Genomic DNA, 27956 nt, shown 5'->3' with positions numbered 1-27956 from the left:
TTTTTACGGCCAAAAGTTGAATATGAATATTATATTTAAAACCGAATTTGTCAATGGAATCAGATGGTGCAACTTGTGCACCTGGTTGAACTGAACCGGTAAGCAGCGTTTTAAGCTACATTCATTAACTATCCCAAGCAAAACTGCAGGAAAAGTATACTAAAAAAATAATTACTACATACAGACATAACGTGCAAGCAGAGTGACAAATACATACATTGTACATAACATTACAGGGAATTTGCTTCCCCCAAGAATAAAGCAAGCCAGACGGAAATGCAATACCACTTGACCAAACTCCCGCAGAGCATTAGACATTTAGCACAGGCACCTCTACACATACAAGTTAAGAACCATCTAGCTCCCTTCAAAGGTCATGTTCTCACATCTCTGAGTGCAGCCCCTTTTTCGAGCTCACCGACCAAATCCTTAAGCGATGGAACCTTAGTAGCCAAGGTCCAGTATAATCTAGAATATCGTGCCCGAGTTCCATCTGCAGTCCTTGCTAGAGCCAGCAAGCTTAGAGCCTCGGGTAGTTCATTAAATATTTGTTTCATTTCATCCAAGCTCATATTGTCCAAAACGGAGGGTCTAGGGGCAACCCTCACAATTTCACCACCTTTTGGTTCCTGAACTCGTGCGTCGGCTTTAATGACTAGTTCTGAATTAGAGTTTGCACCACATTTTATTATAAATGGTGAGGTCGAGCCAGTATTAAATTGGAGTACATTCCACTGTGTAACGTCAGTTTCAGATCCAGAGCCCAGATCTGTTGATGGCATGCGATCATGAGATATATCTTGAATGGGGTCATCTTCTTCAGGAATTGACTGTATCATAACAAAATAAAGGATTCAGGCATCAAAGAAAATCAATCCAAATTAATTTTCATCAGTTGAGTCCTTTAGCATATTATAAAATTGTTACCAACTTGGACAACGGATGAAAGAAGTTAAGCATACAATACACAATACTTCGCATACCTCAACCATGTAGCGAGCATCTGCGATGTGCCTCTGAGCACATGGATGATCAATTTCAAGAAGCGAAGGCATCTGTTCTGTTAATTCATTAAGAGAAGCAAGCATCGTTTTTTTCTTACTTTTGGTCAAGATGTTCACGGAAGAAAGTCTTGTCATATCCTGTTTAAATAAAGCGTTGAATTATTAATAATATCCAATCAGTACACTAACTTTCGAAAATAGATTTGAACAATAATATAAAAACCTTGATTTGCTTTAATATGCTATCAAGCGAAATAAGAGATGCTAATCGCGCATCTTCAGCTGCAGTAGAAGGATTTTGAATAGGGAAACCACCATTTTCTAACGTCAATAAAGCTATATCACTTTTCATTTGTTGCAAAATCTGATAAAAGAAAAATGAAGAAATCAATGTCAGTGTATGATAAACAAATCATTCAAGATAACGAGCAGAAAGATCCTTCTTTGGAATAGGTTTTGTAGTTGAGTTAGGAACAAACCCACATTCTAAGATAGTATTAAAGCCTATCCTAGATCAATTAAATGAGCCACCTATCATGTTATCCACGCACCAAGCCCAAAAGTGTTGGGCGTAAGGGGTATATTGTGAAAAACCCAAGTCTCACATCGGATAGAAATAGTACCAAGATAAAATATACAAGTGGAGGGCAACCTTCGACCCATGAGTTAACTTTCGGGGTTGTGTTAGGTCCAAGCTCACATTCTAAAAGAAGCTACAAACAATTATACACATAAAATCTCTTCCGACCTAGAAGCATAACAAAAATGAATTTCTTATTGAGTTGAATAGAATTTCAGCTTTATAACATCCCACTACAACAGACTTCTTTAATGGACAATAAATGAGATTGATGAAGAATGTTATTTTTTAATACTAGGACCAAGAATGTTAGTTCTAGGTAAACTATAAAAGAAGTTTGGTTAGAATTCAATATCTTAATATATAATTGGCTAAAATATGTTTTTTTTTCTTGTAAAATACCCAAAGTTTGTTTTTCGTTTGTTTTACATCCGCACAAAATTAAAACGTGACTTTTTGGTTCAGAGCTAGGTTTGGATAAATCCAAATCTATCTGAGCCTACATGACATTAATTAAATTTTAAAATGTAATTTTTGGGGGTTAAAAACCACCCACAAAATACAAAAAGCTGCCAAAAATTAATGCTCAGCTTCACCATCCTCAACTAACCACTCTCTGTCCCTATTACTGCTAACACAACAATGTCACCACCGCACACACATGCTGATGCTCATGGCTGCTACTGCACCTTCTTTCTTCACCCTAACCTTCCTTCTCTTCGCTCTCATTCTATTATTCCTTACATATGCAGCAGAGACCACAGAAACTCCACCCCCAACTCCCAATGGTAGTAGCGTCATTGCTCCACCACCCCAAGAGAACAACCCCTCCTGTTGACGTTCAAACCAGGCATAGCATGCAGTGGTGGTGTGCGTTTTGACAACCATAATCTCCCTCACATCCCTCCTCCTCCTCTACATCAAACACTGCAACGTAGGCAACACTGACGACAGCGATGAAGAAGCATTTGCCGGAGCTTCGGGTCTCTGGTGAACGGTGAAGCTATTCTTTTCTGTGTGTTCTCTCTCTCTCCCATTCGATTTGCGTCTTCGCCAGAAAATTGCAGCTGATTCAGGCCAACCAGGAGGAGCTTCACGGCAATCTAATCACCGTAGAGAACTGCGACTCCAGTGAGAGCCCATCGCTGTCATGGCCGCCAGTGGCGGAGTGCCATGATCTGTGTCAGTGTTGCGTGGACATGTCCTACAACAGGAAGCTTCTAATGCAAAGCAATTTGGACATGACGTTTGCAAAGCTCGACACATACGGGAAGAAGCTCAATGAGATATACAAGACAGGAAATTATTTAAAAAATTTGTGGCAGCTTTTTTATATTTTGTGGGGGAATTTTAACCTCCAGAAATTATATTTTAAATTAATTTTAAAAAAAATCCATGTAGGGTTGGATAGGTTTGGATTCGTCCAAACTTAGCTCGAGGCCAAAAAGTCACACATATTAATTTTTCAAAGACAAACAGACAAAAAAAATTTGTAAGGACTAAAACCAAACTTTGAATATTTTACGGGGACAAAAAATACATTTTAGCCTATATAATTTGGTAAAATTCAAATGATAGGAGAAAAGACTGAAAATGGAAAGGGAAATTAATATTTTGGTTACAAGATAACTTAAAATTGTCATGGGAAATCAAAATACTTATCACTTGGCATGGGAACAAAAATCAAGCAAAATATGGGATCACCATACTCTCAACTTCTCTTTTCCAGGAATATAATTATACACCATGGAAAAAAAGCCTGAAAATAATGTTTTCTTTTTCTTTTCCTTATTAAATTTTATTAAAAGTTAAAACCTTCTGAGTGTCCTCCAAGCAAAATAAAATGCAAAAAAAATTTAAAAAGAATTAAGGCTCTGATATTTCAATATAAGAAAAATGAAGAACCCTAATATGCCAATATCAAACCATTGGATGATATCTTCTCTTGCAACTTGATTGAATCATAGAGTAATTTTTAGTTAGACTATCTCATATTGTCTATTCGGAAACAGCCTCTTTGCATATGCAAGGGTAAGGCTGCGTACAACATCCCTCCCCCATACCTTCGCATAGCGAAGAGCCTCTGGGCAATGGGGTACGAAATTTTTATCTCATATTGTCTATATTATATCTTTCTTAACTTGAGTATCTAAAAAATTATCTCAAGATTAGTTTCTCTATTTTCCTCATTTTTCTTAACTTGAGTAATTTTTTTTTTTTTTTTTTTGATGTTTTCTGATATTTTATGATTCATTACCTTAGGATTATTAAGTATAAATAGGCATGAGTGCATTAGGTTTTATCATCACATCATATCTTATACAAATAAATATTATTTAAACTCAGTTTTCTCTCTATTCTCTCCCTCTATTATCTAAAACCCCATAATTGCAACAGTTGTCTTAGATCATCACTTTGGAGTAGTTTCAATTTCAGTATTTTTTAATTTGATTCATTAAGATTTGATCAGGATAAGGAATCCAAGAATGCTATAAACAAGGGCTAGTGCTTTGTCTCCTGTAATGTATCAGTATACATCATAGAAAAATATCATATTCTATAAATATTATCTAACAGCCTTTTCCTACAATCCTACCTAAATACTTTCACTCTTTCAGCTAATACTATATGGTAGTGAATGTTGGACTTTAAAGGGACAACATGAGAGAAAAGTAAGAGTAGTAGAAATGAGAGTGTTAAGATGGATTTGTGGTCATATAAGAAATGATAGAATACAAAATGATTATGTATGAGAAAAGATTAGTGTAGCACCAACTGAGGAAAAAATGACAGAAAATCGGTTAAAGTGGTTTGGGCATCATGTACAAAGAAGGCCACTAGAGGTACCAATTAGAAGAGTAGATTGCATGATTTTTAAAACAGTGAAAAGGAGACCAAAAAGAACGTTGGAGGAAATCAACAAGGGAGATTGAGATTCAAGCTAAATAATATTTCTAAAACTTTGGTTTTTAACCGTGTTAAATGGCATTGTATGATCCATGTAGCCGACCTCCCCTAGTGGGATAAGTCTTTGTTGATGTCTTTTCCTACCTAAATTCATAGTTGTCAATACCGGCGCAGCGGAGCAGAGTGGTCGACCCCAAAAGTGGGATAGCGGGATAGCAGATAGTGGGATGACCGCTATTCTAATGTTTTTTATATATGTTAAATAATTAATAATATGTATATATATAAGTTCAAAAATAGAAGAATAACTGAAAACATAATTACTTAAACAAAAGTTACAAAACATAAAGTAGAAAGTCAAGCAAATAAACATTGATTATTATGAACTACTGATTGACCGTGGAAATTAAAACAAGTGGGTAGCATCAAAACAATACTAAATAAAAATAATAATAAAACATGAGAGGGCGATATTAATTAATATCTAAATATAATGAATTGAAAACTGATTATATGCACACATATCCCAGCTCATGGTACCCACACTGAAAAAAAGGGCAATTAAATAATTAGGAAAACAAAGAAACAATAAATAGAAAACCTCAAGCAAGGAAACGGTATCGCAGACTCGCAGCGTATTGGGAAAGAAAGGTATGAACAGTGTCGCAGACTCGCAGCGTGCTCCTGGGCATGGAGGAGGTGGCGGCACTTGCCGGTGTTGCAGCGTCGCCGGGGTCGCAGCCTCGCCGGGGTGTCGCAGCCTTGCAAGTGTGCAGAGCAGCAACGCGCTAGGGTTTTCAAATTCCAGCTATGGAGCCCTGAGCAGGTAATACAAAAACGAAAATACCAAAAATACCCTCACTTTCCCGCATTAAGTGAGGGCATTTTCGGAATTTCCACGGCTTCAGTGTAGCGGCGCAAAAATCCGATCCAGATCCCGTGCCGCTCCGCCGCGATAGCGGCCGTGCCAACCGCGACGTTGAACCGCGCCGCTACGTCCATCCCCATCGCGGATGGGGGCCGCTCCGCCGCAACACCCGTGATTGACAACATAGCCTAAATTCCTATAATTTCGACATTATATGATATATGAGTTTTACCATCCTTTGTAAACCAATCCAATCACTACACTACTGCCATGTTTACAAAGGTTTGAAGCTCTTTCTCTTTGAAATTTTTTCATCATAATTTTTGGTGATTGGCTTTGTCTATGCTCTATTCCCAGCATTGATGGGGAGAGCAAGAATGATGAATTTAAACCTTTTCACTGAGAATTAGTCCTATAGTTCCATTGATGATAATATAATGGTGGCTAATATTGGTTGTGACTTCCACGGGACCCAATATCAAATGCACACAATTTAATTCATGTCTCCGTTCTATATGCACTCTCCTACCATAGGTTGGAGAGAGTTGTTTATACAACTAGAACTTGTTACCAACATTATCAGGTCAAAAGGCAACAACCATATCATTACATCAATTCTCAGCCTCTAGTGTCAAAATAAATAAATAAATGGTTTTGCATTATAATCAGGGGTTATAACAGCATTTATTGGGAAACTTTTATCTCATAACCAATGAAATTACAAAAGTGTGAGTTCATGCAGCAACTAAAGATATAGTATAACACAATTGCAGGCATGCATAAGATTTAACAATTGGAAAAAAAACAAAGAACCTTTCTTCTTTTATGATCAACCGACTCTAGAGCTGAACGTAGCTTCGCTACTTGGGCTGCATCTTCAGCCTCCTCTGTTGCCAAGGTACCAGCAATATCCTGGCAATCAAATGTCAGAAAACAGAAGCCCGACACATTATCTAAGGAGCCTAATATCAGATCATGCTCTCATAAAAGGGAAATTAATTAAAAAGGATTCATTCATTTCTTTTGGTCTAAGGTATGCATCCACAACACAATCAAATCACATAAATCTAACTTTCCACGGAAGGTAACAGAGGTATGCATCTGTTTCAGAAGGTTATATGTTAGTTATGTAACCTTCTGAAACAGATGCATACCTCTGTTAGGGAAGAATGTCTGAATTCAAAATGCATGTAAGAAGTTAGGGAAAATAATATATTAAAATTCTAAGTAGCACTCTTTTCTTTTGTAGCTGTTGAGAATCAAAATAGGATCAATTTCAGACTATGTCTTTATTATCATATCAGAACTATAGGAACAATATCTCATTATCTCCTATAATTAATTGTAATTAATCTATATAAAGGAGCAGCCGCTGTGTACCTAGATCTAGAAAATTAGTATGAGAGAAGGTTAAAGAAATAAAATTTAAGTTTAAACTAGATTGATAGATAATATCCACCAAAGACGATACGAAGTGACCATTATCTAAATATTATAAAGAAGCTATGAAAAGTACTTCATCCAATCAAAGATGCCAAAACAAGTGACCATTATCTAAATATTATAAAGAAGCTATGAAAAGTACTTCATCCAATCAAAGATGCCAAAACAAGTAGCTGGACTCCGTATTATGTTTAGACTATTGTAATATTTGAATGCAATGAATTGTATGAGTGTCATCTCTCAACAAAGTCCTAAAGTAAACAAGGCTTCCATCGAGAACTTCTGAGGTATGCATTTATAAGTCATGCAACACAGAACTAACTAGAGGCATACCTTCAAGTGTTGTAATTGAGAAGTATAGACACGTTTTGAATATTCAAATAATAGCTGGCCAAGGGCATCAGTGTGGGGAGGAAGAGCAGCACCAAGTCCCGCCATCCAACCATCCATAATTGCAGTTGAAAGAAGTTCCAACTGACCAGTTGACCCCCCCGATGCATCTTCTCCCGTTAAAGATAGAAACTCAAAACTCTCTGCAAGCCAGGATCTAATTTGACGCTGCAGCTCACCCGCTGGTGTATGTACAAATAGTGCAGCAAGAGCCCTGTTACCAATTGCAAAACTTTTGGCCTCCTCAGTAATTTCCCTAAGCTTTCCACCAGTTACTTGCTGTCTCCAGATGTCCTATGCACAGTTTATTTCAAAATGCAAAGAGAATAAGTAAAAATGAAGTATCTACATGTGACCTAGGTTCAAACAATGAAAGGTTTTTTTCAGGTATGTGCCAGAAAAGAAACAACACAAAAGCAGCACAAAAACTAAAAAGAATAAATGGCATGTCTTTATGGAAACTTTGAAGTGTAAGAAATGTTTACTTTCCCAACCTTCATTTCTCAACCAGTTATCAGTCATTTAGCAGATAACATATGATAGGGACACCAAGAAATTGCAAAAAGGCATTTATAATGTTCAAAGATCTAAAAGAAGTCACAGGAGAAACTACAATTTCCCTCCCCAATAGTTTTCTACACCGTAACTGAGCTTTTCTGTTTCTTATTGTACAGAGAAATAAGAAGATATATAATAATAAGTTGTAGCAGCTACCTCATCAATACCACGTATCTTCAGCACAACAGATGAAAATTTGGATTTCTTTTCTGGCTTTAGATTCACTTTAAATCCCTGGATCTGCTCATCAACATATAACACAGGAGACCTACCAGGACTACTCCCTCGGCTGGAACTTCTACTGCGCCCAGTATTAGTCTTTTCGAGAAAGCACTCAACTGGCAAAACCTTCCAATTCAATGTGCAAGACATACAAAATCAACAAAATGCATACCACTAGACTCAATAAAGCATCCCAAAAGTACACAGCGAAAACCTTATTAGAACTTATTTTCTTTTCAAAGAGAAATCCAACAGCCTCTACTGTTATTACCTTAATTGATTGCAACTCTGGGGATCTAGCAAGCAAAGATCTTATATACAGAATTCTAACACGGGAAACAAGCATGGTGTCCATTACTTGTTTTGGTTCCATCTTTCTAATAAAAGAGAAAACAGAATCCCTAATTTCAGCGAGTATCTCATGTTCTCTAGAGGCACCAGCTTTGATGACAGCAGCCAGAACCTGCAACCAATTTAAAATATGCTCATGAAATTGGTGCAGACATTTTATTGATATGCAGAGCAATCAACCTCATTTATTATGATTAAAATTGTATGTATAACCTCTTTTGATGTTAAGCACATGATTATTTCAAGTTGTTATAGAATGGGAGCAATTCCAGCTGTAAATATTCTCTTAGTAAATGTAGAAATTAGAATAGCACAATTATAGGGATTAACAGTTAGTATTATAAACACACATGATTATATATATCATGTACAGTGCCTAAGAATAAAACATTCATATTCCAGCATGCTCCCACCATCGTTAACAGCTTCTCCTAATAGGGTATCAAGAGTTGGTCAAAATTTGCCCTGATTTTTTGGGTGAACCTAGGTCTTACTGTCTCACTGCCCATTATAAGAGGTTCAGAACCCTACTATCTTCCTATCCTAATATTCTGGCAGTCAGCAGCAGTGTCCTGGTATCAAGGACTTGTCACCAGGCTTCAGTCCTCTCTCATGTCAGCACGTGACAGTGCAAGGAGCTAGTTGTCCTCTGGTTTCTTTTGCTGGCAATGCTTTGCCATTTCCAGTATATTTCTCTGGTGTCTTGACTCTCTTTATAAACCCATCAAACTAGAATCCCCACTTTCAATGTGGGCCTCATGTGCCATACCATGCAAAGTTGCAATAGGATCTTAGCATCCCACCATGATCCACACTCAACAGCCCCAACATCCATCCAAGTTGGCCATGCACTCGCCCTTTGACTGGTCCTAAGCAAATAATACAATGCCAGCATCACCACCCATGCTGTTCATTTGTAGCTGAGAACCTGAGGCATGGTGAAAAGCTATATACCAACTGATAAGACCCTTGCGATTTATGTGGGTGCACAAAAGGCATACATTGAAACACAATGTCTAAGGTTCTTATCAATTGGTAAAAATAATTTAGTATCCATCAAATTTGTGTTTTGTCCTGGCAAAAGATGGAAACTGAATGATTTCATGAAGGGATTTATGAGGGTGCTTGAAGGAATACATTAGAGAACAGGTCGGTGAGGCTTAGGTCATGGGTTGGTGAGGTTTAGAGGTGTGAGGATGAAGATGGAAATTTATGCTTTTAATTATGAGGAAAAGGCAAGCTTGAATAGGAATTTTAGACATTTTACCCATAAATTATACAGCAGCTGACACCTTACAATCAACAAAGACTGGTGTTGTGTCCCATACAACAGGAGTCTCACGAGTGTAATGTGCTCTAACCTTGGGATTAGTGTAATTTCCCTGAAGTTTTTAATGCATCCAAGTCATTGCATTATCCAGTGAGTAACTAGAAAGAGGTTAGATGCATATGAAATGTTCAATTTCACATGTATGATCAGAATTTAGATATTCTTCCGAGGAAGACTCAGCTTAACATAACTGAAAATAACATACAAGATAACACAACTGCACATATTAGCTGTTTTCAGTAAAATGAATCATAAATACATTCACACATACCAGCATCAAAAGCTTGTTTGCACCATCAGATATAGCAGCATGCCCTTCATATTGATCTGGATCGAAATCATTCAGGGCAGCAGTCAGATATTCACCGGCAGGGGTAGTCTTAACTATTTCAGAGCCAGTTTTAACTAGAGCAACCGTGCCATCATTTTTATCAGTGGCCAAAGGTGAAGGAAGAACATCCATAGAACGAGAACTTGTATTGTTGTTGGTGCCATTCCTGTATCAAGCCAACCAGAATTTAGTCAATACTCAATAATCATATACTTGAAAACAAAACAAAACTTACAAGGAGTAGAATAAATAGTACCTTCCAATATCCCGAGGCTGAACATTTGCTGATCCATGGGCTAATGGACTTGACAACTGAAAGTAAGGCATGAATTTTAGGGAGCCAGAAATACCCACACACAGCAAAGAAGCATGACTATTAATATAAATAATTGTTACATTAATGTTTGGATATGCTATTTATGACAATTGGTATGTATATTACAATACAACATGTTGCTGATTTCCTGATTGATCAAAAGAAAGCAAGCAATGGTAGGAAAAAAAGACATCTATGGTTGCAGCCATGAAAATAGAAGCCAGTTTATGAATCAAAAGTTCTTCAAAATCAAACACTACTTATGGGTAAGATAGAAACATTTGGTTTAGTGACACAACCACAGTCATCAAAAGAAAAATATAACAGGGCCATATACAGTGTAACTTATATTTTAAAAAAGGACCATAATTTGATATACAAACATTAAAATAGTTAGTGTCAAATTTGAAAAGCTTGACAACAATACTTCCCTTTATATACAACAGTTCATAGTGATAGTATACAGTTAATCTGGTATGCAGTGAAACCTTCCTACCTTAGGTGATCCGGCCGTAGATGCTTTCTGAGTTAATCTATCAAACAATTTCTCATTTTCTTCATGCAACCTCTGCAAACCACCAAATATAAAATTGAGCCTCTATTCTAACCAGTCCAATATAAAACTTTAGTAGGCCTATCGAAATTCAATACAGCTAAAGAATTAAACAAAAGGTGTGTTTGATATACACTAAGGTAAAGTACAATGAGAACAGTACAGGTCAATTATTCAAGTTACTGGACAATCTTTGGGTCTGTACATTATTTGGTGTACAATGGACAGCACAAACAAAATAATATAAAGTTAATTGGAATACCCTTTTAATATATTAGATAACTGTTAATAGCCACGATTGTGTTACTGTGACCCTCTCTCTCTCGTCAGAGTTAAAAATGGCCTTCCCAAGTGTCATTGCTTTTCTTCTATAGACTCTTTCAGCTATAAGTGATTTCCCATCTCTGATCTATTCATCATATGGTTTTTGAATGTTATCCTTTTCTCTAGCTACTTTTTTTATGGATTGGATTTCTTTATTGGGATTCTGAAATTGTGATTCACATACCAAAGGTTTCATGTCTTTTTTTTCCTTCTTATGGGTCTTCTCAAGTTCTTTTTTTTAATTGATTTGTAGCTTAAACTTTTCAATTTTCCTTTTGACTTCCTGTTTTGTTTGCAATGTGATTTGAGTTCAGAGAATATTTGCAAAGTGGAACATGATCTTCGAAGAAGTGAGTTACAAGAATTTATATTTTTGTTCTGTCCATCATCATCTTTTTTGTCCTGTCCCACAATCATTTTCAAAATCAAACATGGAAAAATAATTGTGTTGTGCTGTCCCTTACCCAAAATAAATATTCAGAACTTATAGCGACAACTTTTATACTGAGTATATCTTCTACAAACTAGAAGATCATCAGAACAGAAGCTACAAACCAAAATTTTAGCCTGTGTTTGGTTGAGGAATGAAAAGAAGTGAAATAGAGTAGAAAGAGAGTGAAATTAAATGTTTGGTTGAAGTGAAGGAGAATGAAAAAGAGATGACATATTTGAATTATAGTGGTTTGGTAGAAAAGAAAAGAAAAGAAAAAAGAAATATATGCATTAAAAAAATACATTTTTACCCATATCACAATTAACATGCAGAAACACTTTTTTTTTCTTTTTTTAACAAGGCATATAATTTGCAAAATTATCAAGGTGAATCTTAATTACATAAAGTGTCCAATAGTTATGCAGGAAACACTACTCAATCCAAAAAAATAAAATTAACAAAATAAGTGTTATCATTTAAGAAAATGTGCTAAAATTTTGACTATCTGAAACAACATTAAAAACTGTATTAAATAGCATAAAAAATCATGACTAATATATAATATTTTAATTCAAGTGAATGAAGTAAAAAAAAAATCAAGTGATCTTGTTGTTGAAAAACTAATGACCTCACACAGATCAGATTAGATCATATTCTTATCACTTTTGTTCACCTCATAGCATTCGTCCCAGAGGTGAGCACGGCTAGTTCTGTAAAAATAATTCTTCAATGTCTCTCACTCTCAATCACTGTAGCTTTCCCCTCTTTTCATCTCATTTTGCAATGAAAAACTATTTTGTGGGGCCCATTTTTTTTCAAAACTTTCATACATCTTTCATTTCAACCAAACACACTTACTTTTCTTCTTTCAACTCCTTTCCATCCTTTTCACTTTCATTCCTCACAAAATCATCTCAACCAAACACAATGTAAGCTGTGTTTACTTGGCTCCAGGTTTAACTTATATCTTTTTTCCCTTTCATCATATATATTAACAAAGCCACCGTACTAACTATGTCCCCGTTTTAGTTTTAGACTTAATTGTTGCTTTCAAAAATGATGGTACACTCATACCATGTTCCTGTATGTATAACATTTTGCATCTTTAAGATGTACAGAGTGCTACGGCCAGTAATGTTTTTTACGAAAAATTTTGCTATATAAAAACTACAAAGAAGTCAAGCAATAACCATATATTAATAGGAAACAACAATTAGCAGACTACGCAATCAGACGCAGTTGCCAAGCATAACAGACCTCAATCAGTGCATCACGTTTCTTGAGTTCCTCTTCTAGTTTTTTGGTTACTGCAGAAGAGTCTATGCCATCATCAGTTGGTCTGGAATTGGATTGATCAGCAAACTCTGGCTCGGAGACAAATGTTGACCTAGATTCACTAGATTTAATAGCTTCATTGAGTTGAGTTTCAAGAGTTCTAATTTTAGCCTGCATCAGAGAGGAAAAACATAGAACACATGAATTATCTGGCAAGCATGAAAAAAGATAACATACATCACCACACCTACAACTAAGGATTAACTAAATTAATTTGTATTCAAATCAGAGAATTCAGTAAAGGATGTTTTTGATAGTGTTCAAACCACCCCAATGATGAACAAATTGCAGTGATCCAGATTATGACATAGTGCTATTGGTACAACTTTGTGCTGGGCATGTCATCAGTACACACATAAATTTGATAAGATGTAGCACTTGGTAGCATGCAATAGAAAGAACTGCACAGGCAGCATCGAACCGGATGTATATAGTCCAAAACACAGTGGGGAGAGAGAGAAAGAACAAAAGGTAATAAGAATTTGGGGTTGAGAAGCAATTCCGAAGAATATAAGGATCAATTATAATTTAAAAAAGCAAGTAACATAAAGCATCCCAGCGAACAAAACTAATTAACATTTACTACTTACAAAAGTTACATATAAGATCATTCTAACTTTCATCAAGAAACTGAAGTTGTTAAAGTACTTAGAATTTGGAACAATAGACCATTCAAGAAGTCCTAATGAATAGGTAAAGCAAACTAGCATAACATAGGACCAACCTGCAAACTTTGGATGGTTGAATCTTGCTCTTGTATCTGCAATTTTTGATCCTGCTCTAACCGTAAAAGTTGAGCAACTTGATTTCTAAGCTGATTATTTTGTTCTTTCTCTATATTGTGTTTATCTGACAGCAAAACATGTTCCGACTGCAACAAATAAAAGCAATAATGTAGCTCACTGACAAGGCAAAAGCTTTTATATTCAATGATATCAACTAAGTGTTAATAGCACAATATGAATGTTCTCAGGCATGTTTTGGGCACATTTTGCAGTCCAAAATATTGAACATGTTAACTAAACAAAGTAATGTTATTAAGCTTATTGAACAATTCATAGAATTAGAAAAAGCAAAATAATATATTCAAGTTGGGATAAGATGACAATAGTCAAATAGTTATCATTATAAATTTAAGGACCAGAACTTAACACAATGTCAAAACATTTGACAGAACACCTACCTCAGCAAACCTAAATCAAAATGATTTCAGAAAATGCACAATGGTGGATTTGATAGAATATTTAATTGTGATTATGCAGTCAAGAGACTGATTTAAAATTTTAAATGTTGGGTACATGTCTTAACATGTTGCAGCACAAAAATAATGTGGAATTGCTCAACGGATTAACATAACCCAAGCACGCCATTTTTCAAAATATAATTTCAAGCCACCAAATAATCAGTCACTGCATAGAACTGGAAAACAATGACAAGCTAATTCAAATACCAAACCTTTAAATCAGTTTGCAATACAGAAGAAACTTTCCGTGCCTTCTGCACTTCATTGAAGAGTAGAATGCACTGATCATTTGCATCTTTAAGCGCTTGCTTGAGTTCCAAACCCTCTTGCTTTAGATCATGGATTTCTTTTTCTTTCTCATACAGCTCCTTTCGTGCATCATTTGCCTATTAAAAAATGACAAATACAATACATGATATAAATAGAAAATTTGAAACCATTAACTCCTAGTTTACACTCAACATCATTCTATCCACATAAATGGGAATGGGAACTTACAACATCTCTCCACTTTTTAATTGTGTCTTGGTTTCCAAGGCTTAATGTAGAATTTCGAGCTCTAGCAGAGAAATTGACAGACGACAATGTCTCAGATAAATTTGAAATACTTGGACACACATTCACAATCATCAAAGTTTTTGAACTCCCACCTGCAAACATTAAAAAACACTTACAGGAAAAATTAGATCACGTGCCTGAATTCAATCAGAAAGAACTAATCCCAAATCATGATGAATAATGAAACAACTTATATAATTACATGGGGAATCAATTTACAGAACAGAAAGTGAAAAGCAAGAAAAACCATACTCAAATGAAGGTAAATCCTTTTTTATGCATAAAATGCAGGTAAATTTTAAGTGTTGCTTCATGTACCAATGTCTTTGTCTATTCAACATAGTAAAAGGTATCCTTTGGTGGAATAAAATTCACAATGGCAAGCCTTCAAGAGATGAGAAACTCATTTGCATAACCTGACTCTCAACAGAAACACCAATTGTTAAGATTTAAGCACAAGAGGAGAGCCCAACCCAAAAAACTAGTCCAATAGGTGGGAAAGCCTCATGGCTTAAGTAACACATTAAGTTTCTTTTTCAATTCAATGTTGGACTCCTAACAGTATTTGACACGATAGCACACTAACATAATGTTGAATCCATGATAGCACACTAACATAAAGGGAGAGATTTAGAGAACAATAATTATTTCAGAGGGAATCCATGATAGCACACTAACATGGATACAAATAGAAGCTTTGCACTACATTTAGAGAATAAAAAGCTTTTATTCTTGTAGAACATAGTACAAAGCTTCTGCATGTTATCCATATTATATATAGATTCTATATAGACTTAGTGGAGACTATTCCCAAGAATTATAATATGCGATGCAACTTCCTAAACACTAATACCCATGAACCTTAAATTCATTGTAGCATGTGATACATGAATCACACACACTTCTAACACTCCCCCCCCCCCCCCCCCGCCCCCAAAGCTAAAGTTTACTAAACTTTCAGTTTGTTACAAATAAACACACGTTACTTAAATAAAAGAAAATATAAAATAGAAAGTCATGAATGCAGAAAGACACCCAACAAGGTCTGTGTAAGGAGATCTGTCCAACCATGTTAAAGTTAGAGGGAAAACAGAATCTTTTTAGAGAGAATTTAGAAAATGAAAAGGTTTTTATTCTTTTCAAATGTAGTATAATAGTTCAGCATGTCATCAATATATATAGACTCTAGATACACTTAGTGGAGACTGTTCCCTAGGGTAATAATAAAAGGTGCTTCCTAGACACTGATACACACACAAACACAAAATTCATTGTAGCATGTGATAAATGAGCACAGACTTCTAACAAAGAAAAAACCACACCTGACTTGTAAAATCTCATTGGCATCTTAACAAGCAGAGACAATTGTGTTACTAGTATATCAACATTCCATGAGGTGTAACAACTCAAAGACCAAATTGATGCCACCACAATAAATTCAAACTTCAAAGATAAAAAGAGGGAAGAGAAAATAATTACCAAGCGAATCTGCAAGCAGTTTTGTTAGCAGCGAATTTTCATAAGGAATAATATCCTTCTTTGATGTTAAAGAAGATAAAACATCTCCCAACCTGCATATTCATTTTTAAAATGCAACAAATTAGAAAATAAAATATCCCCTGCACCACATTCTTTTCACTAAACTTGCCCAAAACATCAATAAGAATGAAAAAGCAAATCTATATATATGACAAGACAATAGCCAGAACATGAGAGGAGTTAGGGAGAATCAAATTACATTTTATTTTTGTAGATATAAATAAGGGTTATCTTATCCACGTATGGTTCAATACAGTTAGAGGTGGGTATACGGACCGGTCCGACCAGTTTAAGGCTAGGTCCACATTTTATATGGGCCAAATAAGTCTGGTCCACGAGATAAATGGTATTTTTTTCAGGCCCATATCCGGTTCACAAAAGTCCGCAGATAAACGGACCGGTCCATTAGCCCAAATAGTAATTAAAAAAAAACAACAACAAATCTATCAAATTAGAAGAAATTTCTTTTTTTCTTTCATTTTTAAGCTAAAATCTATCAAACTAAAATACACTAACATTTGTAACTAAAATATATCAAGATTTATAACAACATCAAACCTTCTAAATTAAATATCGAAGTCTTCGCATGTCTTATGCGGGCTAGCCACGGATTTAGCCTGCAAAGTCCACAGGCTTCACGGACCGGGCCCAAATTTGCCTATAATTATGCGGGTTCTAAAAAAAAGAGGCCCGTTATTTGCACGGTCCGCAAACTTAGGGTCCGTCCATTTGAAGAGAAAGAGGGAGGAAATGGGAAGAAATAAACAGTAAATTGATGTGAGACCCACACTTTTACACTCTACTTTAATTCAAAACTTTCATCTCAATTCACTTTCTTTCCACTCTACTGAACAGACACTTAATGGACCGGTCCGCAGACCTTGGTCCAATGGTCCATATACCCACCCCTAAATACAGTACATGGAACAGGACCAGGTTCAAGTGTTACACTATGGTTGTCCCTCAATCTTCCTTGCAGAGAAAGGATTATCAGAAACCCTCAACTAATCACCATTACCAACAAACTGGATTGTGAATTGGATGTATTGCAGCTGTAAAATCCCGCTCGTCGTTATTAGAGTAGAAGAGTAGAATTACTCCCTTTCTTTTTATTCTGTTAGTAGAGTTAGTTATTATAGTTAACTCAACTAACCTTGGAGTTAGTTGACAGTTGTAATGACAGCTGTCTACAGCTGTACTAACTCTAGTATAAATACTAGAGTAGTGACTACTTTTAGTTGGGTTAGTTATATCAAATAAACTCTACAGCTGTACTAACTCTAGTATAAATACTAGAGATTGTGACTACTTTTAGTTGGATTAGTTATATCAAATAAACTCCATTCTGAAATAGCTTTTCTCTTTTCATTTCTGAAATCCTTTTAGTCATTGATGGGGGAATTAAGGAATTAGGTAACACAGTAAACGTACTACCTGAACACCATAAGTGAAATGCAAACCCAGATCTATTATTAGGAAACTAAGCATCTAAACATTTGTTCCCCAAGCAGAAACAGAATTCACAATCTGGTAAGCTAACTGTTAAGCAACAAATCTAAGACAACAGAAAATACTTGAAGTGCACTTACACACAAAGACATGGATGGACACACACCTGGCCAAATATTAAGCAATAAAGCAAATACCAGTAAATTTGCTAATGAAGAGAAAAATAATGCATTGAAATTACATACGCTGAAAGAGACTTCATGACATGCAGCAAATCTGTGACACGGTCGCCACTATCATCTTCTGTTATCAAGCCTTCACTTCCAGCTAAATCAACCAGAGAGAGTTTACTATAGGAGTTTTCACCGGTGATCAAATTGTTATAAAATATGTGTATCGTGACAATCCTGACACAGAAAGGCATGAAATCCACAGAGCTGAATTAGTCTACAGCAGTCACAAAATCTGGCAAAAAATGCACAGGATTATCAAAACAGTAACAACTGCAAATGAAAAAACTACAATCTTCTTTTTGATAATAGAATATCACAGTGATACATTTAATAGAATGTTATTTACGTTGTTTCTAGTACAAATCTTCGAAAACAGTGAAAAGAAAAGTAAAAACAAGGTGGCATTTTAAAATTATTTGTGAAAACATAAAATGAAAATAGACAATGTCTTTCCAAACCATTTTTTTTATCTGCAAAAATAATATTATATATTAGATAAGTTTCAGTACAAGTCGTACTGTGATTTTTACAATCACCAATGAAGTCTCCCATGTGGAGGTTTGGTTCCCTAATACAAAACTAATCATGATGGATTAAAGAACCAAAACTCTAAGTATATATTGGTGATCCCTATCTGTGGAGCTATTTTCCACTAATTACAAAACCCTTCTCTGATATGGCTTGACCATTGATGAAAAGGATTGTCGAATCCTTTTTCCAGGTTCCTCAATCAGCTCCAGCAAAAGAAAATGGCATCATCCAGTATCTTACTGGTGTTGGGGCTATCGTTTGAAAATATGATTTTGTTTCTATGGTTCCATATACTCCAAGTTAGTGCCACCCACCAAATTAACCATCTCTGTGACTTGATACCAAGATGTGTATTGCAGAACGTGTGCTGCATGAAATTCTGTCCTGGGTGTTGCAAAAAAGGTCCCACCATGTTGATCCAAGACAAGGATTCCCACCAGATCTGCCTAATTCTGTGACAGCTGAAAAACAAATGTCCTGCATCCTCCTCCTTTTCTGTACAGAATGGACAGAGTGTATCATTGATGTCTATATTTCTTCGCGTTAAGTTCAATTTAGTGGGCAATCTGTCCCTCATTAATCTCTAGACAAAAAATGCTACCTTGTTTGGTATTTTTAGCTTCCATATGGCATGAAAAATTCCATCTGTGTTATCATCTTTTGAGTTCCTGTCCAGTAATTGGTATGCACTTCTAGCTATGTATTTTCCAGTGGTATCATTTGTCCATACCCATTTATCCGATTGCTAGAGATTTATATTAATAGGTTGTATTTCCTCCAGAAAATCATCCCCCATACTTATTTCAGTCTCGAACAGTTTCCTCTAATTCCACAACAACATTTTCTTCAACACATAGGTGTTCAAGTTGAAAGTGTAAGGCTCAAGAGATGGCACTGTTGGTGGTTAGCTTTAACATGGTATATTTGGAAGCTCCAAAACAGTATAGTGTTCTCTAATGCAACCTTCAATGCTAATAAATTGTTTGAAGATGCTACATTCCTCATTTGGACTTGGCTCAGGGGTTTTGCGAAAGATTTCACAATCCATTTTAACCAATGGTCAAGTAGTATTAGTCAAGGTTTTTGTATCAGTAGAGGCTAGAACAGTTTGCAGAGCAACACATGTAAATTTCAATTATATACTTACTTTGGTTCTCCTTTAGACTATGTTTGTCTGACTGTGGAACCAGCAGTAAGGTATACTTTATATGTGTATATCAGTACCCCTGGTACTTCATTTTATATAAATACAATATTATCTTAGCCGATAAAAAAAACCATTATCATTTCCCTTCTGAATTGTCTCCCATCTGCAAAATGTATTGCTTTTGTTGTTTCGAGTTCAGGTACAATCTAGGATACTTTGCCTTTAAAGGGATCCCATCAGCCGTCCATCCATCTTCCCAAAATCTAGCTTTTGAACCAGACCCTACATTCCATCTTATGCCTTGTTGGAACTAGCTTTCCTCCCCTGAATTGTGGCATCCCTTTTTCAGGTCATACCAACATTTGGAGACTACTTGAGGTGTATTGTTGTCATCCAAGCTCCGCCAACCTTCATATTTGGAGTCCAACACTCTAGCCCAAAGTTTTCCCTGATGGTGAAATAAATCCCACTTCCACTTTCCTATGAGAGCCTGATTGAATTTGGTCAAGTCTCTAATTCTCAGGCCTCCTTTTTCTTTTGATAGACATGTTGCCTCCCAGCTCATCCAAGCAATTTTGTGGCTATCCATGTCTCCACCCCATAAGAACCTTCTTTGTACTGTGACTAGCTTGTGTACCACCTTCGGAATCCTGAAAAAAGAAATAAAATAGATAGGAATTGAGTTTAGGGTTGACTTTATCAAAGTCACTCTGCCCCCAAATGATAATGGCTTTTGTTTCCACTTTGCTAATCTACTCTCACATTTTTTAACTATGGGTTGCCAAGTCACACAACTTTTTGGGTTTGCCCCGATGGGGATACTCAAATAGGTAAACGGTACAGCTAGCAAGCTACAATTGAGGTACAAGGCAGCCTCATTCAACCATTGGGTAAATTTTCCAACCGCCCCAAACTGACTTTTTGCATAGTTGATTTTTAGGCTTGATAGCATCTCAAAACTCCTCAATATTGCCTTGAGGACCTTCACGTTTTCCATGGATGCTTCACCGAAGAAAATGGTGTCATCTCGATACTACAGGATAATGATTTCTATTCCATCTTTTCCCACCAGTAGCCCCTTGTACTTGTTTGCTTTTAATGCTTCTCTCATTAAACCCGTTAAGCCCTCAGCCACAATGTTAAATAAGAGAGGGGCCAGTGGATCCACTTGTCTTATTCCTTTTTGTGGAATGAATTCAGTTGTAGGGCTTCCATTAACGAGGATTGACATAGAAGCTGTTCTGATGCAGCCATCCATCCATTTGATCCATTTAGGGCAGAAGCCCATCTTCCTCAGCATAAAAGTTAGAAAATCCCAGCTAACTAAGTCTTATGCTCTTTCATAGTCCACTTTGAATATCAAACAGCTCTTAGCATTTCTCTTCACTTCCTCCACCGCCTCATTGGCAATTAAAACACTATGAAGCATGTGTCTTCCTCCAATAAAAGCTGGTTGTCGCTCATCTATGATCTTTGGCATCACCTTCTTCAATCTTCTTGCTAGCACTTTGGCCACTATTTTATATATGCACCCTATGAGCGATATAGGCCTGTATTGATTAAGGTTGAGGTTCCAACACTTTTAGGATTAACGCTATGAATGATGCATTTGTGCCCTTAGGAAATCTGCCATTTACGTAGAATTCGTCCAAAAATCTGCGTACTTCTGGTTTCATTAGATCCCATAACTCTTTGATAAAATTGAAATTCAAACCATCTGGTCCGGGGCTTTTATGACTCCCACAATCCCACACTGCATCTCTGATCTCCTTCTCATCAAAAGGCTGCATTAGAAATTCATTTTGGCTTTGTGAAATTGTCTCGAAAGAGGTTCCCTCAAGTGTTGGTCTCTCTTTGTCGTCTTCCTCAAATTTCCTCCTAAAGAATTGGCAAACCTCTTCTTTGATCGTAGCAGGTTCTTCTATCCAGCTTCCATTTATCATCAATCCTCTAAGCGCATTATGTCTACAGTTACCATTAACTGTGATGTGGAAAAATTTAGTGGTGCAATCCCCTTCTTTTATCCACTTTGCCTCAGCACCAATTCCCTATCATTTAACTGTCTCCCATCACCACCAACTTCCAACAGGTTCAGTTCCTGCTCAATCCTGTTGATTTTCTTCTGGATATCCCCAAATTGCTCCTTATTCTAGACCTTCAACCTTTGTTTGAGTCCTTTTACTTTTTCTTTCAGCACATAGCCACCCCAACCTCGAATTGATTGTGATGCCCACCAATCAGATACCACCTTTTTGAATTGTTTATCCTGAAACCCAACAATCCAGTACCCAAAATGGTTTAGGGCCCCAATCCACATTGGATGATCTCAGCAATAGTGGGCAGTGATCTGAGAAATTCCTTTGTAGGATGAATTGGGAGGTGTCCTTCCATTTGTTCAACCAATCTGCAGAAACTAGGAATCTGTCCAGCCTACTTTTAGCTGTTCCATTTGATCTGTACCATGTATATTTTCTGCCAATACAAGGTACATCATCTACCTCTAAATCAGAAATCCAATCATTGAATTCCTTGATACTCCTTTCATGATGTTGTGTTTGGCTGGAGCCAACTCTTTCCATAGGCCTTCTTATGTTGTTGAAATCACCCAGTATGCACCATAATCCTCCCATGTTTGCGTTTCTGATTTGCCTGATTTGCTCCCACAGATTGTCCTTCAGTATCACATCACAAGGTGAATATACATTCACAATGTTGACTTTGACACCTTCAGATACCAGTGTTCCTTCCAAATAGATAAATCCTGTCTCTGTGTGTTTCCTTTCTAATTTGAATATGTGTACATTCCATATGCATAAGATTCCCCCTGCACTGTTATTTGCTGGCTGCATTGCCAATGATATGTCCTTATCACCCCATATTGCTTGACACATTATCTTGTCCACTATCTCCTTTTTAGTTTCTTGTAAACACAGCATGTCCACCTTCTCTTTTCTGACCAGTTTTCGTATTGCAGCCCATTTAACACCCCTCCCTAGTCCTCTTGTATTGTAGGATCTTCATATGGGCAACCCTTTCCTTCCCAACCTTTTTGCTTCCTCCTTATCCCTTTCCTCCAGTTGTATCAACTTGGATATCATTGTGTTTTATTGTGATTGGCAGGTAACTCCCATGCTCTTTGCCAGTTACCAATTAAAGTTTGCTTGTGTTTTGATTTCCACATTTTCTTGGGTTAATTCTATTGGTGATCCCACTGCTCCTGACTCTTCTGTGTGTCTCTCCACCCATTCATTCCTTTCATGCACCTTGTTGACCTTCAGTGTTGTCTGAGAAAACACTTCCTTTTCTTCAGCATTGATCTGTGGATTTGGTTCTATTGTGTTCTTCCCAAACCATATATGTATATGGTCATACAACCATACACAAATGATCAAGATTGCTTTAATTATTTTTCATCTTAACCATCCATATAAATAATAAAGCTGAAACTAGCTCCTTTACACTCTCAAATTTCTCTTGATATGCTTCCTATATATATATATATATGCATCCCACAAAGCAATTTTCCATTTGTGCACTTAATCTCAACAGCTACATTGGTCAGTGTATGCTATCAAAAGAAGTCTATCATGCCAATTAAAATGACATACACTATACACACACATTTATATATAGCATGGTAGATTTGATCCCACAAATCAATCTTCCATTTTTTGCATTAATCTCAACAGCTAAATTGGTAAAACTATGCTATCAAAAACAGTCTATCTATCATGCAACCCAAAATGACATAAATAAAACCACTTTTAACATAACTATGTAGAATGTAGGCAGAGAATTTAGACCGTACAAATGAGATATGTTATTCTTTGATAAATCATTTTCCCGAGTCTGCAGTGCACTTTTTAAAACTGCAGAAAACTCAAGAGGGCTATCAATGTTTTCCTGCACCAGCTCTACGAAACATTCAGGTGATCCCAAGCAGAGTTTAGGCGTGCTTTTCCCTGCCTCCAAAAGTAGATCTCTTGTCTGAAAACATGTAAAAGGAGATAAGAAGAAAATTTACTGATCCTAACTGAACAGAAAATTGGGAAGCACACTACAAATACATCAGGAAAAGTGTAAAATACATGATAAGTGAAAACAGAAAGAGACCTGTTCGTTATATAGCTCACAAACTGTAACACAGAATTTATATCGAGAAGTAGAGGTTGTATCTAAATTGGCTAAATCAAACAACTCCTCAAAACAACGAGCATATAAACCCCGATCATAGCTTGATCCTTCCTGGGAATAATGAATAAACATCAAAAAAGCAAATTGATTAGGCCAATCATCATTGACTTAAGACAAAAGATGTAAAAATAATTGACCCATAGGCAGCCATTTCATTTTCAATTGTTAGACAACATTGAATTCCAACTCCTTTTTACTTTTGTGTTTTATTTGAGAGAGGAAGTGATTTGCGCACACACGCACACAAACAACAAAAGAAAGAAAGAGCAACCATAGTGTGTGTCTTTCCAGAATGGGTTTGTCCATATGCAAATATGGAAACATTATATCCATCCAAAGCTGACTGCACTAGTGGTTGAACATCACTGAATAACTCAGCTGAAAACAGAATATCAAAGGTAAAACAAGCAATCTATATAGTAAATATCAAAGACAATGTTTGAACTCAAGAAAGATAGTAAGAAAGGATAAAATCGTTTTACCTTGACCAACATGAGGTCCATAAACTCGGTCAAATTTAAAATCTTTCTTGGCATTAGACAAGGATTCATCACCAGTATTTACACAAATGGTATAATCATCAGGAAATTCAATAACTGAAGGACCTTCATCTTCAAATAATGGCCTTGTACGACAGAATACTCGTATGTTTCCTGCAAATAATATTAATTGCTGGATTTTTCAGTTCAGAAAAACTTATGTATGAGTATGCTTAAATAATAGGAACGTTGTGTATTCATATAGCTTCAGTTCCAGTTACTATATAAACAGTGTGTTTGGCTGACCAAAATAGAGTGGATATGTAGAAATTGCCCAATACCAAAGGAAAATTTCCACATAAAACTACCTTTAGATGTTAATAAATCATTGAATAATCTTCTTTTCTCATTGATCACTGGAGATATTCTTGCTTCAGTTTCAAGGGTGACTTGATCTGAAATTCACAAGTAGACCACAAATTTCAAAATTTAGAGACAGAAAACCAACAGTACAAGAACTTCGCACATAAATATAAAAAAAATAGTGTACCAAAATTTTAACAGGGAAACCTCCCTTCCTCCAAAAATTATAGGGTACTAGAAACAAAAAATAAAAGATAAAATCTTGCTTAACTTCATTTACTTCAAAAAAGTAAATGCTAAAACTGCTAAATCTATTAATGTAGCATAGATCAGACCTTGATACTTGTGAAAAACATGACTCTCATTTCCATACATGAGTTTAAAGAATGAGTCTCATGTTATCACTTAATTAAGTATTTCACTGAAGCAAAAGAATTGATAGGACAAATGTCAATATTCCAAAACCTTCTGCTCATTTAAGCATGATCCATGAGTCAAGATAAAATTAGTTTCTTACCTAGCTTGCGGGTTTTCTCTGCAAGAACACCTAGATATCGTGTAACTCGGTCAAGTTTTGCATTTGAATATTCTTGAAGTTCACTTGCTTCTTGTCTTAATTGCAAATAGTCTTCTTTAGCAAGCTGTGCAAAATATCTGATGTGATTGTTAACACATGACTAAACCCAAAATCGCATGATCCAAAAAAATTGGCAATGATGCTACATAAAAAATAGCTCAGACCAGCTAGAAGACAGGCCAGTAAGAATGAGCAAGTACTTTAAAATTTTAAATAGTATAGAAGATATTCTATAGGTGCAAATCTCCTAGCCATCTTATTTTTTCTAGATAAATGGCTGCATGGAGGTTTGAACCTAAAACCAAACTACCCAATCCCTAATCAGCACAATCCATCACAAAAAAGTGGTTTTCAATATACAACTCTACATTCTAGAATAGTAGAATCATTTGATAACATATGAATTTAATCATTCTTTACTGGTTACATAACATATACGGGAAACAAACAAACAAAATTCAACCACTCAGGTAACTTTTTTATTCGATCGGGTACAACCACCACTCTGTTTTCATACGACAATTCATATTATAAACATGCACCCCATCACATCTTTAGCATCCCCAACTAAGCTCCTGGGTTGATCCAAAATTTTTCCTTTGCCGAATTCTTCTTGCTCATATCATATTATTCTAAGAAGCCTCTGGAATCCCGAAAACACCCTAAGCTTGAATTCAAAATGTTGGCACCGTAAGAGCACAAGCTGCAATATACCCCTCTCAAGTCCCAGCAAGTAATTGAAGTTCACATGAGGACCATGAAGAATACCAAATCTACATTCATTCAAAAAATCAACGCGCTCATGTTAACTGAGAACATCCTTTAACACACAACAACTCTGAAAGAAACCTTATATAGTTTCCAGCGCCACGTCAGCATAGTACGTTGAGGTTCTACAAAGTCTCCAAGCTCATGCGTTACACTACACCTTCCCTTTTTCTCGAATTCACACGCTGAAACTATTCATACAAAACCCCAAGTCCACGACGCAAACGCAAGTGCGGAAACAAGAGCTAAAACGCCGTCGTCGCGAACACTAGCAACGAAGCAGAAACTAAAACCAGCGAAACGCTTTCTGAACTAAGAAGAAAATAAGAAGAGAGAGCTAAAACGTTGCCGTTGCGAACACCAGCAACGAAGCAGAAGCTAAAACCACGGAAACACTTTCCGAAATAAGAAGAAAAAAGAAAAGGGCCAAAACGTCGCCGTTGCGCAGAAGAGAACGAAGCTAAGGCACAGTTACAGGCGTTGCGAAAACCAGCAAAGAAGCAGAAGCTAAAACCACCGAAACACTTTACGAATTAAGAAGAAAACCAAAACGTCGTCGTCGTCGCCGTTGCGGAGAAGAGAAAAAGAAGCTAAGGCGCAGTTACAAGTGGAGACGAAAACGCATTACCTTGACTTTGTCCTTCAACCGCTGAAGCTTGAAAGCCACAGCGTGCTTCGGTTGCGGAAGAACCGACGTGGCCGAAATGGAGTACCGTCGCACCAACGGCGCACTAGGTTTCCGATCACCGTGCTCCGCTGCCGGTTGCGGCGGCGGAGGCGACGACTTCCACGGGTCGAAGCCGGCGACGTCCCAGCTCCACCGGTTCTTTTGTTCAGCCATTGTTCCCAATCACACTTCGCTTCTTCTTTTCTCTCCTTTGAAATTTTCTTTTCGAATTTGAAATGAAGAGAAAAAAATATAAAGTGATTTGGAATATAAATAATTAAATGCGAATGAATACTACGAGACGCTTTATGGTTTTTATTTTAAATTTTATCATCATTTCTGGCTGTTGTGGCTTTTTCGTTTGGTTTTGGGCTGTGATAATGAATGGAGGGAGAAGCAGGTTTTGGTTTTGGGAGAGGCGAAACGGCGTCGTTTGGAGAGTGAGACAGCGTATTGTTGGGCTTTTCTGGCTCACATAATATTTTGTGCCTCTTGTTTGTCCAACCTTCGCTCTCACTTACTTATTGCTGCTTTGCTGTGTCTTGAGAGTTTAGTTTTTTTAGGATAAGGCAAAGCACGTGAAGGGTGCTCTACTTGGCTTCACCTTCACGTAAAATTCTGCTTCTCAAAGTTTCTGCTTTTTTTATTTTACTTTTATTTTTCTTTTATAACTTTTTTTTTAGTTCAAAACCATGATATTAGTCTATTAATCAGACTGAAACAAAAGTGAGAAAGGTTATCCTAGTTTAGACGGTTTGCGACAATGTTTCTCGTCCATCTAGTATGGTGAAGACAAGTATTGTTCCTATGCCTCAACAGGCGAATCATTAAAGGATACAGTTCTAAAATTTGGATATACCGATGAAGAATGTTTAATCACCGTTATATTTATTGTTAAAATAAGAGCAAAATTTGTTTTTTAGTTCAACAACTTTTTTTTACCGGTCTTCCTCGCCATTTGGGAGTTTGTTAAGTGATGAGTTGTTACGGCATGGCAAATTACTGTATGCAACATTTATAACTCTTTACCACGTGTATTTATCACTTATTCATAAAAATATTGAATTATAAATATTAAATTTAATTTAGTAAATAAATGTTTAAGAGAAACAAAACAATTAAAATATGGGAAATCAGCATTTGGGAAACTAGAGCGTATTCGAGAAGCCAAGGAGATGAAAGTCTTCTTTCTCTTGACCCATTCTCTTTGACTGAAGCCTTAACAACATCTTTGAGTATCAAATCATGGGAATGGATCTCTTC

At 36.3% G+C, this 27956-nt stretch overlaps 1 protein-coding gene across 2 annotated transcripts; it reads right to left on the bottom strand.

The window, feature by feature from the left end:
• On the bottom strand, positions 1–27158 carry LOC114423088 (kinesin-like protein KIN-14B). Of its 2 annotated transcripts, XM_028389704.1 has the most exons (23): positions 26655–27153; positions 25199–25322; positions 24687–24773; positions 24322–24492; positions 24111–24217; positions 23759–23890; positions 23454–23632; positions 17980–18141; positions 16226–16317; positions 14687–14838; positions 14401–14574; positions 13670–13816; positions 12868–13056; positions 10797–10868; positions 10241–10296; positions 9925–10150; positions 8244–8435; positions 7907–8098; positions 7136–7486; positions 6173–6271; positions 1228–1368; positions 984–1142; positions 1–830 (listed from the first exon to the last, which is right to left on the bottom strand). In XM_028389704.1, exons 1-23 carry the CDS (start codon positions 26865–26867, stop codon positions 375–377), a joined length of 3873 nt encoding a protein of 1290 aa, XP_028245505.1. In that variant the 5' UTR covers positions 26868–27153; the 3' UTR covers positions 1–374. The 2 variants fall into 2 exon arrangements, 1 of the variants encoding a protein (XP_028245505.1); XR_003668792.1 differs by lacking the exons at positions 1–830; positions 984–1142 and adding an exon at positions 5093–5555 and having other exon boundaries at positions 1265–1368; positions 26655–27158.
• Positions 27159–27956: the final 798 nt, after the last annotated feature.

Source organism: Glycine soja, chromosome 8 (assembly GCF_004193775.1).
Source record: "Glycine soja cultivar W05 chromosome 8, ASM419377v2, whole genome shotgun sequence".
In the NCBI taxonomy this organism is placed as follows: Eukaryota; Viridiplantae; Streptophyta; class Magnoliopsida; order Fabales; family Fabaceae; genus Glycine; species Glycine soja.
This window is presented reverse-complemented; position numbering and strand designations above follow the sequence as displayed.